Raw genomic sequence first — 16,627 nt, 5'->3', positions numbered from 1 at the left:
CAAAAGGCCAAGAAGCAATGCCTGTGACATATTAGATCACCCACTAGAATAATGCAAGTCTTAGAATATATGCTGCGACTTTGACTTTTGGATGTGTCTCATGAAAAGCATCTTTTGATGAAGTAATAATAGATTTTAATTTGATTATAAAATTTATCTATAGCCTATTCTGAACCATGTTTATTTAAAAAATTAAATCATTCCAAATAGTTTTGACTTGTGAAATTTATTGAGATTCAAGTACCGTGAATAAAATAGAGATTATACAATTCTGGGCTTCTAATAGAAACAATCACGGTTACAGTATAAGCCATTATGTTTTGTTTTTTTTATTGTATTAAATTTCTATAAAAAGATAAAATGTAAAAACCAACCAAGCAAAAAAATACTAAGGAAAAAGATAAGGGAAGAGAAGGTGCAAAGGAATAAAAAGGTGAGAAAAAAATAGCTTCTTTCTTCAGTAGTTACAGATATAAAATGCATCAACCTTTTGTTTTAAATTTCAAACTCAGTATTCATACAATCATGAATATTTCTAATCATCAAATCCTAAAATTAAATATTTTAGTTTGTAGCAAAAAGTCCAAAATGATTTCCATGTAAAAACAAACAACTCTTTTCTTTAATCAAAGTAGTACTTTCACCATCTCAGCCAGTTCCTACAATTATGCCAAATGCAGTTGGTATTGAGTATTTGCGCTATAAGCACTGATGTGAGTTGCGATTAGATCACAAATTAAGTCTCATGATTTCAACATTTTTAAAAAAACTACTCAAACAAGGAGACTTTTAACAAGGGTGTTCAAAGCTTCTGTTAGAAGCAGCTTCGCTCCTAAAAAAACTGCAGGTTTAGTATTCAATTATTAAACTCTTGGCATAGTAGGAAGCTGAGACAGTCTCCATCAGAGGCCTCCAAACTTGGCAAATTTAATTTAAGCATAGCTGGCTGGGAAATTCTGGGAGTTGAAGTCCACAAGTCTTAAAAGGTGCCAAGTTTGGGGACCCCTGGTCCACATCTTCAAGACTCTCATATAAAATCCGCTTTATCTATCTCAAAATAGGCAGTTTTCATTCCTTTGGGAATATAGGTCACTCGATCCACTTCACCTCCTCCATTGCTGGGTTTCTGGAAGTGAATTTCAATCATGTCTTCCACATTCTCATCTTTCTGTTCTGCAACGATTCCTATTAATAGTACAGCTTTCCTGGAAGTCCCTGAAAACATCTGGCACAAAAAAGAAGCATATACCATATGTTACTTCGATAGTCTTCCTTGGAGAAAGCTAATATTGAAAGAAACCATCACTAAGAGATAATTACACCCTTTCATTTTTCTACTGATTACAAAATATAAATGCACTGTTCAAGAACCAACAAAATGTGAGACCTGGATAAGGCAGCTGCACCTCACATGCCCTTTCTAAAATAGCCATGTATTATTACAGGATCACAGCAGGGTGAAGGCTGGGAAATGAACCATTTGCTCCCCTGCTGTGATCCTAATGAAACAAAATTGGCAAGGAATCGCCATCCAGGTCATAGCACATTTTCCCTTTTCAGTCTAATGTGATCATCAGTATATTTCTTCTCGATACAACTTTATCCTGACCCAAATAAAGCAGCGGCAAACACTCAAGCTATGTTTGCAAATAAACATAGTTTTTGTTATTCAATCACTAAGTCGTGTCCAACTGTTTGAGACCTCGTGGACCATGACATGCCAGTTCCTCCTCCCCCATCCTCTACTGTCTCCCAGAGACTGTCCAAATTCATGTTTATTGTATCAATGGTCCTAACCACCTCATCCTCTGCAGTCCCCTTCTCCTTTTGCCTTCATTTTTTCCCAACATCAGGGCCTTTTCCAAGGAATCCTCTTTTCTCATTTGAGCTTCAGCTTCATATCTATCCTTCCAAAGAACAGTCAGAGTTGATTTCCTTTAAGATTGACTGACTTTTACCTCCTTGCAGTCTAAGAGACTCTCAAGAGTCATCTCCAACATCACAATTTGAAAGCAATAAACTCTAATTCTTACTTCCCATTGGGTGGATGCCACTGACCCTGTTACAGTTTGATAGTGTCAGCACCTCACACGATTACGTTGCTCATGTCTGAAAACCTGATCTTGTAATCTATGACAAACCCTGGGTACAACTCCCATTTCCAGAATCGCAAAATGATGGCCTTTTTTTTTTTCTTTGTTTAGGAAGTACAATGCCTTGTTAAAAGCAGTGTGTGGCAGAAAGTACAATGGGACAGTCAGATATTAATATTTATTTTAATTCAATGTGTAACACATACCAAATCTTTGCTAAATGGAAGAAAATCAAGACCCAATCATTATCAAACCACCATAAGTGCTTGATAGTATTGGGCCAACCATATCTGTAGTGTAAAACTTGAGAAGATCAGTAGGTGGCAGCAAAGAGGTTTTACATTGCTTAAAAGAGGTTTACATTATTTAAAGCCCATCTAGTGAATTACCAGATTTTTACAGTATATGGTTGATACTATGAGGTAAGCAGATTCAACTTCATTCTACATACATTTAATATGAAGAACTTCGTTCTGTTGTTTACCCATAGAACACATTTGCCAGCGGCTGGAAATCCAATGGATAAGTTATTTGGAAAGTAGGGGAGTAACAGTTTAACTATTACAAAAGCTATAAACCTTATTCCAAAGGAAGTCCCTGTCAACTCAATGACTCATATTGACTGCCATTTTTAACTGTAATGTATCATGCAGCATCAACCCAGCCACTAGTCTGGAAAGCGTGGATTAGATTTCTCCATCACTGCACATCAGAGCATGTAACCATCTATTGTATTGGGATAGTTGCATGTATGTTGCAGCTGTATTTCTGCAAATGTTTATGTTATGGCTAAGGAGCTCTCAAAACAGCAAAGCACAGAACAGGAAATCAGTTCAAGCAATCAGCACACAGGATGTGCACCTCCGCACAACTGGGATTTGGGAGATGTGCACATCAGCCTGTCTGCAATCATCCTAAACCTACACTTACCCATCAACCACTTCACAGTGTAGTTATGGCAATGCCTACGTCCAGTTGTGAGCGACTCTAAATCAAGCTTATAATCAATAATACAATGTGATATATGTCTGCTTTATTGTTGCTTATTCAGTAGCCCACAGCTACACAGAGCCTCGGTGGCGCAGTGGTTAGAGTGCAGTACTGCAAACTACTCCCACTGCAATTTGGCAGATCGAATCCCACCAGGCTCAAGGTTGACTCAGCCTTCCATTCTTCCGAGGTGGATAAAATGAGGATCCAAATTGTTGGGGGCAATATGCTGACTCTGTAACACCGCTTTGAGAGGGCTGTAGAGCTCTATAAAGCGATATATAAGTTTGTGCTATTGCTATTATTGCAACAGGTTCATTCAGCTGCTGAATTGCCTGCCATGCTTGATTATTCTGTTACTTACCTGAACTTTTTCCACATTGCTTTTTTTGAGGGGTGAAACACTGAGAAAATGAGTCCTTCCAAACACATTGATACTGTATTGTCCATAACTTATTATTTTATTAAGAGCTAGAATAAAAAAAAATTAGAAATGAATTATATGAAGAGGTCCACATCTGAAAATGGCTGGTTAAAATTTAAATAAATTAAACCCTAAACATTAGAGTTCCTCATATATTTTAAATAGTATACTTATTTAGGAGACTATGGGACATAAAGGTATTTATTTCAATATAAGCCACCAATGGACCAGACTATAAGGCAAATATAGTAATAAAATATTCATCACAAGCCTAGTAATAGTGTAGTGCAATTCTAGACAGATCTACCTGTAACTCACAAAAGTCCAGTGGAATTTAATCCAAAGTAAACAAGATGAAATGTAACATTAACAGAAAAATCTTGTGTAGCACCTGGTACCTCCAGATAAAACAGGTTATGTTTTTCTTCATTCATTAGCCAGATGGCAACAGCTGTGGCAGTGTGTTTTCTAAAACATCTGGAAAAATCCAGTTGTAGAAGGCTACTTTGCATTCTAGTGAAGAAAATGGCATAGTGTAGATATTGAAATGCCAATAGAAGAGAATGTATATAGCTCAGGGATGAACAGAGTAAAATATTTTCACATCCACAGACCTGCTTACAAAATGAGCAATACTTGTTGGTGACAACTAGTAAGACTGGAAATGCTGTAATAATGGCCTGGCTAGATGCAAGTGAAATATTTGAGACAGAATGATGGGGGATAGTGTACATACCGTATTTGCCGGGGAAAAAAGACCCCCCGGGCAAACAACCCCCCCCACCCCCCCCCCCAAAAACACCCCCCACACCCCCCCGGGGCGGGAGGGGGGGGGGGGGGAAGAAAAAGAAAAAAAAGAAGGCCCCAGCCGGGGGGGGGCGGGGGGAAGGGAAAGAAAGGGGAAAGAGCCAGGGGGAACGGGAGCGCGGGGCCCCCAAAAACCCCCAAAACCCAAAAAAAGACAAAAAAAAAGCGAAACAAAAAAATAATTTTTTAAAAAAAAAAATAAAAAAAACTAAAAAAAAAACCCCTAGTTTAAAAAATAGGGTGATCCTCAGGGACTCCATTCTTCCCAGTCAGCTTTAAAAGTCATCCTACATAGTGATCCATGTGCTTGCTAGCATAAAACCACATTGGACTTGGGACAAGGTTTAAGCAACTAGTTTCTTCTAAGATAAGGCTGGGTAATTAATTTCCCCAAGAGGCCACATGATAAACTGGGACTGCTGTGGAGGGCCAAACCAATAGGGCTGTAAAGGTCCATAGGCATGCACGTATGCACGTACATCAATTGAAAAACAAATAGCAGTCATCTTCAAAATAAAAGCAACACAGTTGTATTGCATGCATGGCATCATCACCATCATTTTATCCATTGTCTATTCACTGCAGGATGCGGGTCTCTTTTGCCTGCTTCTAACCAATATGGTCCTGAGCTTTCTTTTGCCAGTTGGGCCTGCAATGCTTGCTGTTGTCATCGATCCATATTTTTAAGCCAAATGGTTCTCCTGCTTTGTATAGCTCTTGTATGTGAAATTGTAGCTCTTCTGGCATACTTATTTATATATTTCACTTCTAATTTCTGATTGACCTTACGTGGGCCAGACAGTCACAGCCACAGGGATGGGTGTGGCCTCTGTTCTAAGACTATGTGCTTAAAGTCAAGTGAGCAAGGCTGATTACAGACCATAACCTAAAAATAAACCGGCAGAATAATTCAAAAATTACCTATAGGCTGACAAAAGGTAACAATGGCCTCTTGTAGGGATGGATCATATAATATTGACTGAATTTCACCCAGTTTCACTTTGTAGAAAAGGAGCTCCAATTTCTCTCTCATCCACTCCTTAGCAATGTTTACGTTTGGGATGTTAGAAACATAAATCACCTTTTGAGAGAGCTTAACATGGATCTGGAAGAACAATACAAGCCGGTGTCAAAATTATGCACGTAAAAAAAAATTATAGGTGCAACTATTCAAAACATGTTATGATCAATTTCTAATTGGGAAGAACCTTTTCTCGTTATCTCTACTGCCTTTCCTTCCAAGGTTCTCTCTTTCCCAGAGTTCTCTGTTCATACTGGCATGAAATTTGGGAGTTATGGACAAGAGAACTGGGAAAGGCTGAACTATACAAAAGATACAGTCAGCGTTAATTTTAAAAAAATACTATAATAGTCAAGAGTTAAATTATTCCTCAAGATTTTAAGATAGAAACGTAACAGTTGCATTGAGATAGTGTGATGATTTGTACAATATACTAAGCTAAAATTGTAGTTACCCAACAAAGCATAATGCAACTATGGCTCAATGTGGTTTGTATGCCCAGTCAATACTTAGGGAAATTAGCACAATTTCCCCCCTCCAGGCTCTGTTAATACATTAGCATTAAATACACAGTGATTTATTCAACAAACCATCATTAAACCATGCATTAGTGTAATTTCCATCTACAATATTTGTTCGCCGTAACAGCTGACTTTGAAAATACTAGCAGAGCCAGACATGGTTAATACCATCAAAACTGTAGTTTAGAGTGGGAAGTCAAAAAACATGCTGAAAGAAGAATAGATACCATCACCACCAGATGGACTCGCAACTGGCTGGCAAACCGTACTCAACGAGTAGCCCTTAATGGGTCTAAGTCTACATGGAGGGAAGTAAGCAGTGGGGTGCCACAAGGTTCCGTCGTAGGCCCAGTACTCTTCAATATCTTCATTAACGACTTAGATGAGGGAACAGAAGGGGAACTCACCAAATTTGCAGATGATACTAATCTGGCAGGAATAGCTAACACCCAAGAAGATAGGCTCAAGATCCAGATGGATCTTGACAGACTAGGACATTAGGCTGTATCTAACAAAATGAAATTCAATGTAGAGAAAAGTAAAGTCCTACACTTAGGCAAGAAAAACCAAAAGTACACATAGAGACTGGGTGAAACCAGGCTCAATAGCAGTAACTATGAGAGGGATCTTGGAGTCTTAGTGGACAACCAGCTAAATATGAGCCAGCAGTGTGCAGCAGCAGCCCAAAAAGCCAATGCAATCCTAAGTTGCATTAAGAGAGGGATACAATCAAGATCAAGGGAAGTACTAATACCACTCTATAAAACCTTAGTAAGACCACACCTAGAGTACTGCATCCAGTTTTGGTCACCACATTATAAAAAAGATGTTGAGACTCTAGAAAAAGTACAGAGAAGAGCAACCAGGATGATTAGGGGACTGGAGGCTAAAACATACGATGAACGGTTGCAGGAACTGGGCTTGGCTAGTCTAGTGAAGAGAAGGACCAGGGGAGACATGATAGCAGTCTTCCAATATTTGAGAGGCTGCCCAAAGAGAGGAAGGGGTCAAGCTATTTTCTAAAGTGCCTGTAGGCCAGACAAGAAATAATGGATGGAAACTGAACAAGGAGAGATTTAACCTGGAAATAAGGAGAAACTTTCTGACAGTGAGAACAATCAACCAATGGAACTGCTTCCCCTCAGAAGATGTGGGAGCACCATCACTTGAGACTTTCAAGAAGAGATTGGACTGCCATTTGCCAGAAATGGTGTAGGGTTTCCCACTTGGGCAGGGGGGTTGGACTAGATGACCTACAAGGTCCCTTCCAACTCTGATTATCTGTTAACTGTTAAGACAATGGGAATCAATTTCTATATTGTTGCCAAGAAGATAAATCCTTGATAAGCCCAATGAAATTTAGTCAATAAGCATGTATACTCCCTTTTTATAATAAAGACCAGAGAATGTTCATAAAACAGTATTTAAATTAGACCTACAGACAATCTTTGCCAATAAACTCTCAATCCAGTGTTTGGCCAACAGAACATAGTATTATAACAAGATATGCTCAGGAAAAAGGATGCAGTTATGTCTGTATGTATTTTTGGTTGAATTAGATGCTAACATCTGGAAAGGTACATATCTGGGGCGGGGGGGAACGAAAATTCTAAGAAAAAGCTTGTCTTCTTTCTATGTGATTTTGAAAAAGATAAAAGGAGAAAACTCTTCTGCCTAAATTTACTGTATCCCGACCTTAAGAGTCTTTATTTCTATGTAGGGCAAAGACCATTGAATTTAGGCTGTCTATGCATGGAGGTCCAGTTACCAGTAAGGAATAGTTCAGATTATTTGGATATATTTTAACATCTTTCATGATAATGCCATTACCTTAAATGCTGTTCCCATCGCCAAAGCAACAGGGCAGGCTTTCAAAGCAACCTCCTTATTTTCCAGGTTGATGACATGGTTATGTTTTCTAATCAGCTGCTGAGCAACTAAAGAACAACAGATTAACAGGTTTCCATACTGAACATTGACTAAATACTTCAATTTCACATGAGACATGCAGTCACATTAATCAACAATTGTGAGGAAGCTAAGGTTTCAACAATGATTTTTTTCAACATGGGATTTTGTTGACAATTATTGCTGCTAGTTTTGCATGGTTTCCCAACTCAAACATAATATCACCCCTACAATTAGGACACTGTAATGGTCAAAGTTTCTTGCCAAGGAAAGCAGGGTAACAGATCCCTGAAGGAAGTATTCTTGAAAAGGTTGTGTTTTTCCATTCTTGCACTGAATGCTAATAGATCCACTAACAACTCAGAATATTCATAATTCAGAAGTTGGCGCAAGGTTATTTTTATTGGCATAAAAATATGCCTCACCACAGCCAGGGTGGATAAAAGTTGATGATTTTTTTTTCTTTTAAATTAAAAAAATCTGCTTTTTTTTATTTAAATCTGCTTTTTTTATTTAAATTGGATTTTTATTTTTATCAAATTTATTTTAATAAAATGCTTTTGGAGTAAAAAAAAAATCTATCTAAAGGTAGTTTTCTATTTCATAATTTAGTTTATTCAGCATGCAATGGAGCTTAGTTATATTAGCACGAGAATGTATATTTTGCAATATTGGGACTGTCCGTGAGTCAACAGCGGGTCAGAGGAGGAGCCGCTGCGGGACAGAGATGACGGTTGCTCTTTAAAAATTATGATTTAAATCGAGTTGATTTAAATCAAGCCTTTTTACTAGTGATTTAAATCGTGATTTAAATTGACTTGATTTAAATCAAATCCACCCTGACCACAGCACTGGCTATGATACATCGTGCTATGCAATAATCTGATCTGATTTGGTTTAGTGTATAAGTTATGGCAAGGTAGTCAACAGCCACCTTTGTCCCTTTTCACTGACTAATTGGGTCATTATCTGATTTTGGCAAAAATGGTAAGCATTAACTAGACTTAACATAATTTAAAAAATAAATAAATAAATATATGTATGAATGATCTTGCCATATGGATATATATTTTGCTATCTTTCTCCAAACATTAAATGTATTACATTTATTGCTTTTTTTCCTCTTTTAATTTTTATACAGTAGTCATATCCGATTGTAAGGCACCCAGAGTCATGTGACAGTGAGGTGGGTGGCAAACAACTTTGAATTAATTAATTTTAAAAATGGAAGGGCTCCTTAACAAAAAAAAGTGTTTTCTTCTGGTTCAAAGCTTGGCATGGTGTGCGAACCCAATCATTCATAGACAATTCACGTTTAGGCAAGCCCTATCTTACCTGATGTGTGAATTCAATCACTTAATATCATAGCTAACCCATATACAGGAAGGCTGGTAAGAGATTGGGGCCCTTAAAGAGCATCAAATTATAAATTATTTTCTTTATCATTTTTACAGTGGGGATGATAAGGTTAGAATTTCAAACATCAAAACCTATTAAGACAGATTCATAAATTGCAGATATTTGAACTGATCCTAAAATGTTCTTGTCAGAAAATGAAGAGCTCACTTAATACAACCTCTCTTATTTAAAACAGGAAGAAATACGACATTTGAATATGAACTCCATGTACCAGATTCTTCTTCAAACTGAATGAGAGCCTCTCCTTGGTTCACTGTGAATGGGATTTTTGTAGCTAGGTGAAAACTGCAGGACATGTTTGTGCAGTCATCTTCATCCTTGGCCTCCTCTAGGTGCACAAACTTCATTTTTTTTTTAAGTAGGCATTGCTGAAGCTGAAATGTTAGTAATAATACAGGAGAGGATAGCTTTTAGGACAAAAGACTATTAAGTAAGCATATTCTTTATTTACTAGTTTCAGTGACACATAAGGTCATTAAGAAGCTTTCACCAGATAGTTTCCCCTCCCTCTCCCATTTGTCCAAAGGTATAATGGACAGAATTTTCATTGCATTGTCCACTCTTTGAGGGATTTGGGGAAGATTAACACAACAATCTTCTACAAAAAAATCAGCAGGAAATCAGGCAGTTTCTTGCCAAAGGGCTGAATAATTTCAACAGGAATTAGGAGCTACATGTTGTCTCTTAAGGTATCCAAACATTTTAAAGCTTTAAATCTGGGGTTCATCTGAGACTGAATAGTTGCACTACTACAATATATTAGTAAGAAAGTAAAAGCAATTACTATAATGAAGCAGCATGTCTATATCTATTTACTTGGGAAAAAGAACTCTAGAGTTCAGTGAGATTTCTATAAAGTTATTAGGTCATAGACTTATGGCACAAAAATTGTCTAATGGGATAAAATTGCTAAAGATACTAATTTTTTGTAAACCACAAATTCCCTGGGAGGGGAAAGGCATTATTTCTTAAATAAGGGATGAAGAATCCTTTTATGAAGGATGAAGTAAGTTTATGAAGCAAGTACAGTATTTTAGAACACCAAATTAAGCCCCACATGCACGCCAGCTGATTAATGCACAAGTTTACCGAAAAACTCCTTCTAAGTTCTTCACGTTTCACTTTCTTTGTTGCCAGATTCATCTTAAGGACTTCAATTTCCTTTTTCAGCTTATTATTTTGCTCATGTATTAAGAAAAGTTGCTCCTGTGGAATATGAAAAAAGACTTTAAGTGCTGAAGAATTGGTGTATGGATGTTTTAAATATATATGTCTGACGGACACTATACAGAAGCCTGATGATGGCAGATGAGATTCTGCCGAAACGTTGCTACAACTTTAAAAGCACAACTACAATGGCTTGGTTCGGGTATTTTCCCACGTCATTGTAGTTCTTTTAAAGTAAATATTCCGAACATCTCATCTAATACTACAGTGGGTTCTCTCTCAGATGTTTTCTCTCTATATATATATATATATATATATAAATATAAATATAAATATAAATATAAATATAAATATAAATATATAATTTGTTTTCTTAAGTATATTAAATATGTATGTATGTATGTATTATGTACTTATATACTGTATATACTGTATATACTGTATATATACTGAACAAAGTGACTTATGACTGTTTTTCACACTTTGCAGCATCCCCATGGCCACGTGATTTACATTTGAATGCTTGACAGCTGGTTCATATTTATGACAGTTGCAGTGTCCCGGGGTCATGTAGTAATGTTTTACGACCTTCTGACAAGCAAAGTAAGTATTGTGGTTCACTGGCAGCAGGTGCGGATGGCTGAGGGCTTGGAGAGCGAGGACTCAGATGAGGGGCCTGCGTGTGATGCAGGGATGGGGCCAGGACCATCAGGGAGTGGAGTGCTGCCTTTGGAGATTGTGGAGGCTGGCAGCAGTGATGAAGAGGTCCCCGAGAAGCCTGTGCCCAGTGTGCGCGCGCACAGGGCTGCTCAAAGGAAAGAGCAGCTGCAGCAGCACAGGCGACTCAGGAGTAAGGCTACAAGGTAATGGCCCCTCCCTTAAGATATAAAAGCCAGCTGAGAAACCGGAGTTTTTGCAGGAAGCAAGGAAGTTTTTGCACTCAAGCCTTGTGGATGTTTGGAATATCTTGGTTGGTGTTTGGAGACTCTTTGTGTTTGAAATATTTTTTAGTAACTTTATCTAGTGTTCTTGGCAGCCTTGCACAACATTGGCAAGACTCGTTCTTATCAGAGACAATTAGTTTGAAATAGACTTTTAACCGTGCAGTGATTCACTTAACAAATGTGGCCAAGGGGTCAAAGGTAACTTAACAAACTTTTCACTTAGCAACATAAAATGGGACAAAGGTTACTTAACAAACTCCTCACTTAGCAACATAAATTCTGGGCTCAGTTGTGGTCATGAGTCAAGGACTACCTGTACTGTCTGTTTCTGAGTCTGAAGATTCCAAATTCTGGCATCAGTTAATATTCAGACTCGTTGTTTTGGTCTCAACTTTTAAGAAAATAAATCTGCAAAATATGAGCATGGTTATAATCCCTGAATTGATGGCTTCTACTTTATTACAGACTGCAAGACACACATTTTCTACAAGGACTAAAAGTATTGGTTTCCTCAGCGAGATACAGTGACCAGGCATAAGAAACAAAGTTTGCAAGATGTTTGTTAAATTTATACACCACCCAACTCCCAGAGATTCTAAGCCAGGGGTGGGCAAACTACGACCCGAGGGCCACATCCGGCCCCCCTGTTCTAAGCAGTTCATAAAGTAAACAAACAGACAAAAAACAATAATATAACAATAAAGATAGAGGAGCAAAAAGGTGGCAGCGGTGAAAACACGTACAGGCAGTCCTTGATTTACAACGGTTTGAAGTTACAATGGCACTGAGAAAAGGGACTTATGACCATTTTCACACTTACGACCACTGCAGCATCCTCATGGTCATATGATCAAAATTCAGGCATTTGACAGCTGACTCATATTTATGACGGTTGCAATGTCCCGGAGGACATGGGATCACCTTGTATGACCTTTGGACAAGCAAAATCAATGGGGAAGCCAAATTCACTTAACAACCGTATTGCTAACTTAACAACTACAGTGATTCACTTAAGAACTGTGGCAAGAAATGTCATGAAATGGGGCAAAACTCACTTAACAACTGTCTTCCTTACCAACATAATTTTTATATTTATATAACATAAGTTATTTATTTATTTTGTCAAGCGATTATAAGATTACAGGTATAAGTATAGACATAGTTATGAGTACAGGAAATGGATACATATAAGAAAAATAAAAAGAAACAATAGGACAGGGATGGTAGGCACGTTGGTGCGCTTATGCACGCCCCCTGTGGTTGTAAGTCAAGAACTTGGGTGGGGGCGCTGGGCTAGACCAGGGGTCGCCAACCTTTTGGACCTCAGGGACCACCAAACTCATAATTTTAAATCCCGCAGACCACTAATATGAATTTTGACTGACGGTGGCTTGCTGACGGGAAAGTCGGTTCCATATTCCAGAGCTGCAGTAGTCACAGGACTGGCCTTTGGTCATCCCAAAGCTCCTCCAGTCCATGGCAGGCCAGTGCACCTGGGTGGAGGAGCACCTGCTCCGGGATGACCAAAGAGCCAGTCCTGTGACTACTGCAGCTCTGGAATATGGGACCGACTTTCCCACCAACGTCAGCAAGCCACCCTGGGGTGGAATTTCCTCCCCCACCATTGGTCTTACCTTCCAATTCCAGCTCGCGTGGCTCTACTCAAGGTAAGGTTTGCGCTCGGCCGAAGGATGGGGGCCAGCGAGTGGGCAGGCCATGTGGGCGGCGCAGCCTTGTGTTCCCAAGCAGCCTGGATTAATTGCTTTTGGGGGGGACATTTCTCTGTGGACCACTAAAATTTTCTCACGGACCACCAGTGGTCCCCAGCCCACTGGACTAGATGACTTACAAGGTCCCTTCCAACTCTGATTATCTGTTATCTGACTTACATGCTACCAATTAGGGGCCTCCAGCCAAATGTTGGCAAATTTGACTCAATATCACTCTGTAAACATTCACACTTCCCAGCATCAAGGTTGAGTTCTATTCTTTAAACTGATGGAACGTAGATATATCCATTCTTTACCTGTTGGTTCTTCTGTATCTTCTTTCTTTCAGTTGCCTGCTTATTACTTTGAGCTAGTAGATCTGCCAGAGCCTTTTGCTTCATTTTTCTTTGCTCATCAAGGTCAAGTTTTGAAAGAAGGATTTCAGACTTTTGCTTTTCAATTTTTTCCAGCTTTTCCTGGGCAAATTAAGAATCCATTAATGCAGTTGCAGGATTGCCAATCAAATAGGACTAGCAGAAAAGCACAGCCTCTCTAGTTGTTATAGTATGTATAGATAGCTTCACTATCATTGGAAAACCTCAAGAGTTTGTAAAAATTTACCTTCCATTTTTCTAGTTCTTCCAGTAGTTCAGTCTCACTTATAAATATTTTTGAAAGTTTATCTTCTGCCATAGTCTGCAAAACAAAAATGGAAGTTTCTTTCCATTTTGCATCAAAAGCTGTTTTTTACATTTCCCAGAGTTTCATTTTTTCCCATCAGATATGAAACTGAAATAAATCGTGAATTATTGGAATAATTTCTAAAAATTTTGCCAACCACCATTCAAAATGGTTTCATTAACCAATATTTTATTGGAACATTTCACCTAAGCAAATACTAGATACAATACTAGACAACATTGTATCAACAGTAGAGACCTTCAAATTTCTAGATTCTACTATATCACATGACCTAAAATGGACACCTAACATCAAAAACATCATCAAAAAAGCACAACAAAGAATTTTCTTTCTGCGCCAACTCAGAAAGCTCAAACTGCCCAAGGAGCTGCTGATACAGTTCTACAGAGGAAGTATTGAGTCAGTCATCTGCACCCTTATAACTGTCTGGTTTGGTTCTGCAACCCAACAGGACAGACACAGGGTAAGTAGGACTGCAGAAAAAACAATTACTACCAACCTGCCTTCCATTAAGGACCTGTATACTGCACAAGTCAAAAAGAGGGCTGTGAAAATATTTACAGACCCCTCACATCCCGGACATAAACTGTTTCAACTCCTTCCCTCAAAACGACGCTATAGAGCACTGCACACCAGAACAACTGGACACAAGAACAGTTTTTCCCCGAAAGCCATCACTCTGCTAAACAAATAATTCCCTCAACCCTGTTCAACTATTACAAAGTCTGCACTAATGTTAATCTTGTCATTACTCCTTATCACCCATCCCCTCCCACTTGTGACTGTATAACTGTAACTTTGTCGCTTGTATCCTTACGATTTATATTGTCTGTCTCCTAGTATATTTGATTGCTTATTGTACCCTATGACTATCATTAAGTATTGTACCTGATGATTCTTGACTCTTGACAAATGTATCTTTTTTTAATTTGCACCAGCATTTGCACCAAGGCAAATTTCTTGTGTGTCCAATCACAATTGGCCAATAATCTACGGTATCTATCACACTTGGCCAATAATCTACGGTATCTATCTAAATGAGTGTTTTAAAATACAGGTACAGCATATGAGAACTAGAAGTAAAACAGGACTAATTCAGTAACAGGATAATAGCTCTGTCTATGTAGATTCCTTATATTCATTCTTTCATGAGCAAGCTTATTTTATTAAGTAGATTGGAAGACAGCATTTTTTTAAAAAAGCAACCGGGCTTTTTCCATATTTCCAAAGCTCTGGTAAACAAAAACAAAAAAAAACCCCAAAAAATCCAGAAATGTCAGATAAAGTTGTGGTTATAATGTTGTTACTTTCTATTGTGCTAAAGAGAGTTGGAAGTCGGTGCCTTTTTCTTTTTTTCTCTCCCTTTACACTATATCCCTTTCCCCGCCACCGTCCCTCTCTTCTTACTTTTTCATGTTTTTTTTCCTTTGTATTTTATACTTTGATAAACTAATTAAAAAGTTAAATGGGAAAAACATGAAATGTCAGATGAAGCCCTACGGTAATACTAACCGAGCCGACGCTGTTTTGTTTTCGAAATCAAGCGAAGTTGTATTGAATGTTGGGGCAAAGTTCAAACTCCGGAGGAAGTTAGCAGGGGGATGGAACTTCCAATAAGTTCCATCGGTTACTCAGACTATACGCAGAGCTAACTAATCCTATTTCTAATTTAGGCTAGTTCAGTTACGTGCGTGCCAACCGGGCCGAACTAAAGCGCATAGTACGATCTTAGATCTCCAATGATCCTGGTTTTGACCGGATCGTTCGCTTTCTATAGTAAAAAAAAATAAAAAATCGCTCACCGCTGTCCTCCACGGAGAAAGTTTACTTTCGCTTTCGAACTCTGCCAGCAGATTCTGTTTGCAATAGATTTGCACGCAGGCGTTTCCCCTACTCCACTCGGCCCGCTTTTCACAGCGGGATTGACGTGCAAGAGTCTTTCCGACGGCGGGACAAGCCAAAGAGACTGCAAGATACCCGAAGAAGCTTTCTCGCTAAAAATACATAAATAAATAAAAAGGCCCGTTTCCCCAGCAGCAAGAAACGAAAGGTCGGAACCTTGTTTGACTACAGATCACGTGGAAGGAAGGAAAGAAAGCGGGCGGGAAGGTGCGGCTATCGCCTGCAGCTGGGAAGTCATCTCCCCTTGAGGCCAAAGAGGGAAGTCCATCCGCCCTCTGCCCATGACAAGAGAGCAGCTTGAGAGCGGCGGGGTTTCTCACGTTTGCCAAGCGTTGACACACGGCGGCGCCTTTCGCGCCTCCCGAAACTGAAATAGGATTAGTTAGCTCTGCGTATAGTCTGTGTGGAACTTATTGGAAGAGAGGCGAAACGTTGTTTTTTTCCCTCAGGAAAAAAAACAACAGACCACTTTTGAAGGAAAAAGCACCTTTGAAACAATTATAACCTGGATGACTGAGAATGTCCACAGACAATCACTCTGTGCCTCATTGCGCTGTCTGAATCTGACCCAGATTGTTGAGGGCAATATACTGACTCTGTAAACCGCTTAGAGGGGGCTGTATGTAAAGCACTGTGAAGTGGTATATAAGTCTAAGTGCTATTTCAATAACGCGCTGCCATTAGTCAGTAGGCAAGCCAAGAAAAGATCACAGAGCTTTCTAATTCTCACCCTTTTCCTAGCAGACAGTACTGAATAAGCTTCCCAATTTGATGCAGAGTGGAATTCGTCTTCCAAAATTGCCAGCAAGATGATGCTAGGCAGAGTCCGGAAAGCTGCCTCAGAAATAGACTTGATTCCCAGGACATCTCAAAACTGGTTCCCCTATGTCTTCTCTTAAAAAAAAAAAAAAAAGTAAGATTGTACAGTACAGGTATGGTTCACAAACTTTGCAGTACCTCAGCCTTCTAAAACTCACTTTTTTGTGCGCAACATTTCCCCCCCTCCATAAGAAGATTTCA

At 38.9% G+C, this 16,627-nt stretch overlaps 1 protein-coding gene across 4 annotated transcripts; it reads right to left on the bottom strand.

Annotated features, from left to right (window-relative positions):
• Positions 1 to 209: 209 nt before the first annotated feature.
• On the bottom strand, positions 210 to 15,854 carry NMI (N-myc and STAT interactor). 4 transcript variants are annotated; one of them, XM_087950052.1, is made up of 9 exons: positions 15,508 to 15,854; positions 13,625 to 13,699; positions 13,321 to 13,479; positions 10,273 to 10,389; positions 9,395 to 9,557; positions 7,687 to 7,793; positions 5,236 to 5,419; positions 3,448 to 3,554; positions 210 to 1,225 (listed from the first exon to the last, which is right to left on the bottom strand). In XM_087950052.1, exons 2-9 carry the CDS (start codon positions 13,694 to 13,696, stop codon positions 1,028 to 1,030), a joined length of 1,107 nt encoding a protein of 368 aa, XP_087806178.1. In that variant the 5' UTR covers positions 13,697 to 13,699; positions 15,508 to 15,854; the 3' UTR covers positions 210 to 1,027. The 4 variants fall into 4 exon arrangements, with proteins under 4 accessions (XP_087806178.1, XP_087806179.1, XP_087806180.1 ...); XM_087950053.1 differs by having other exon boundaries at positions 13,625 to 13,718; positions 15,529 to 15,810; XM_087950054.1 differs by lacking the exon at positions 15,508 to 15,854 and adding an exon at positions 15,218 to 15,371.
• Positions 15,855 to 16,627: the final 773 nt, after the last annotated feature.

This window comes from Notechis scutatus, chromosome 1 (assembly GCF_049901735.1).
Source record: "Notechis scutatus isolate UNSWTSFEM ecotype Mainland chromosome 1, rNotScu1.2, whole genome shotgun sequence".
Taxonomy (NCBI): Eukaryota; Metazoa; Chordata; class Lepidosauria; order Squamata; family Elapidae; genus Notechis; species Notechis scutatus.
This window is presented reverse-complemented; position numbering and strand designations above follow the sequence as displayed.

Coding starts and splice junctions, on each gene's coding strand:
- NMI (XM_087950052.1), bottom strand. CDS start 13,696: ATGGCAGAAGATAAACTTTCAAAAATATTTATAAGTGAGACTGAACTA. Junction 7,794..9,394: donor TCAGTTTGAAGAAGAATCTG/GTACATGGAGTT, acceptor GTTGTTCTTTAG/TTGCTCAGCAGCTGATTAGA. Junction 5,420..7,686: donor CGATGGGAACAGCATTTAAG/GTAATGGCATTA, acceptor TTGTTCTTCCAG/ATCCATGTTAAGCTCTCTCA.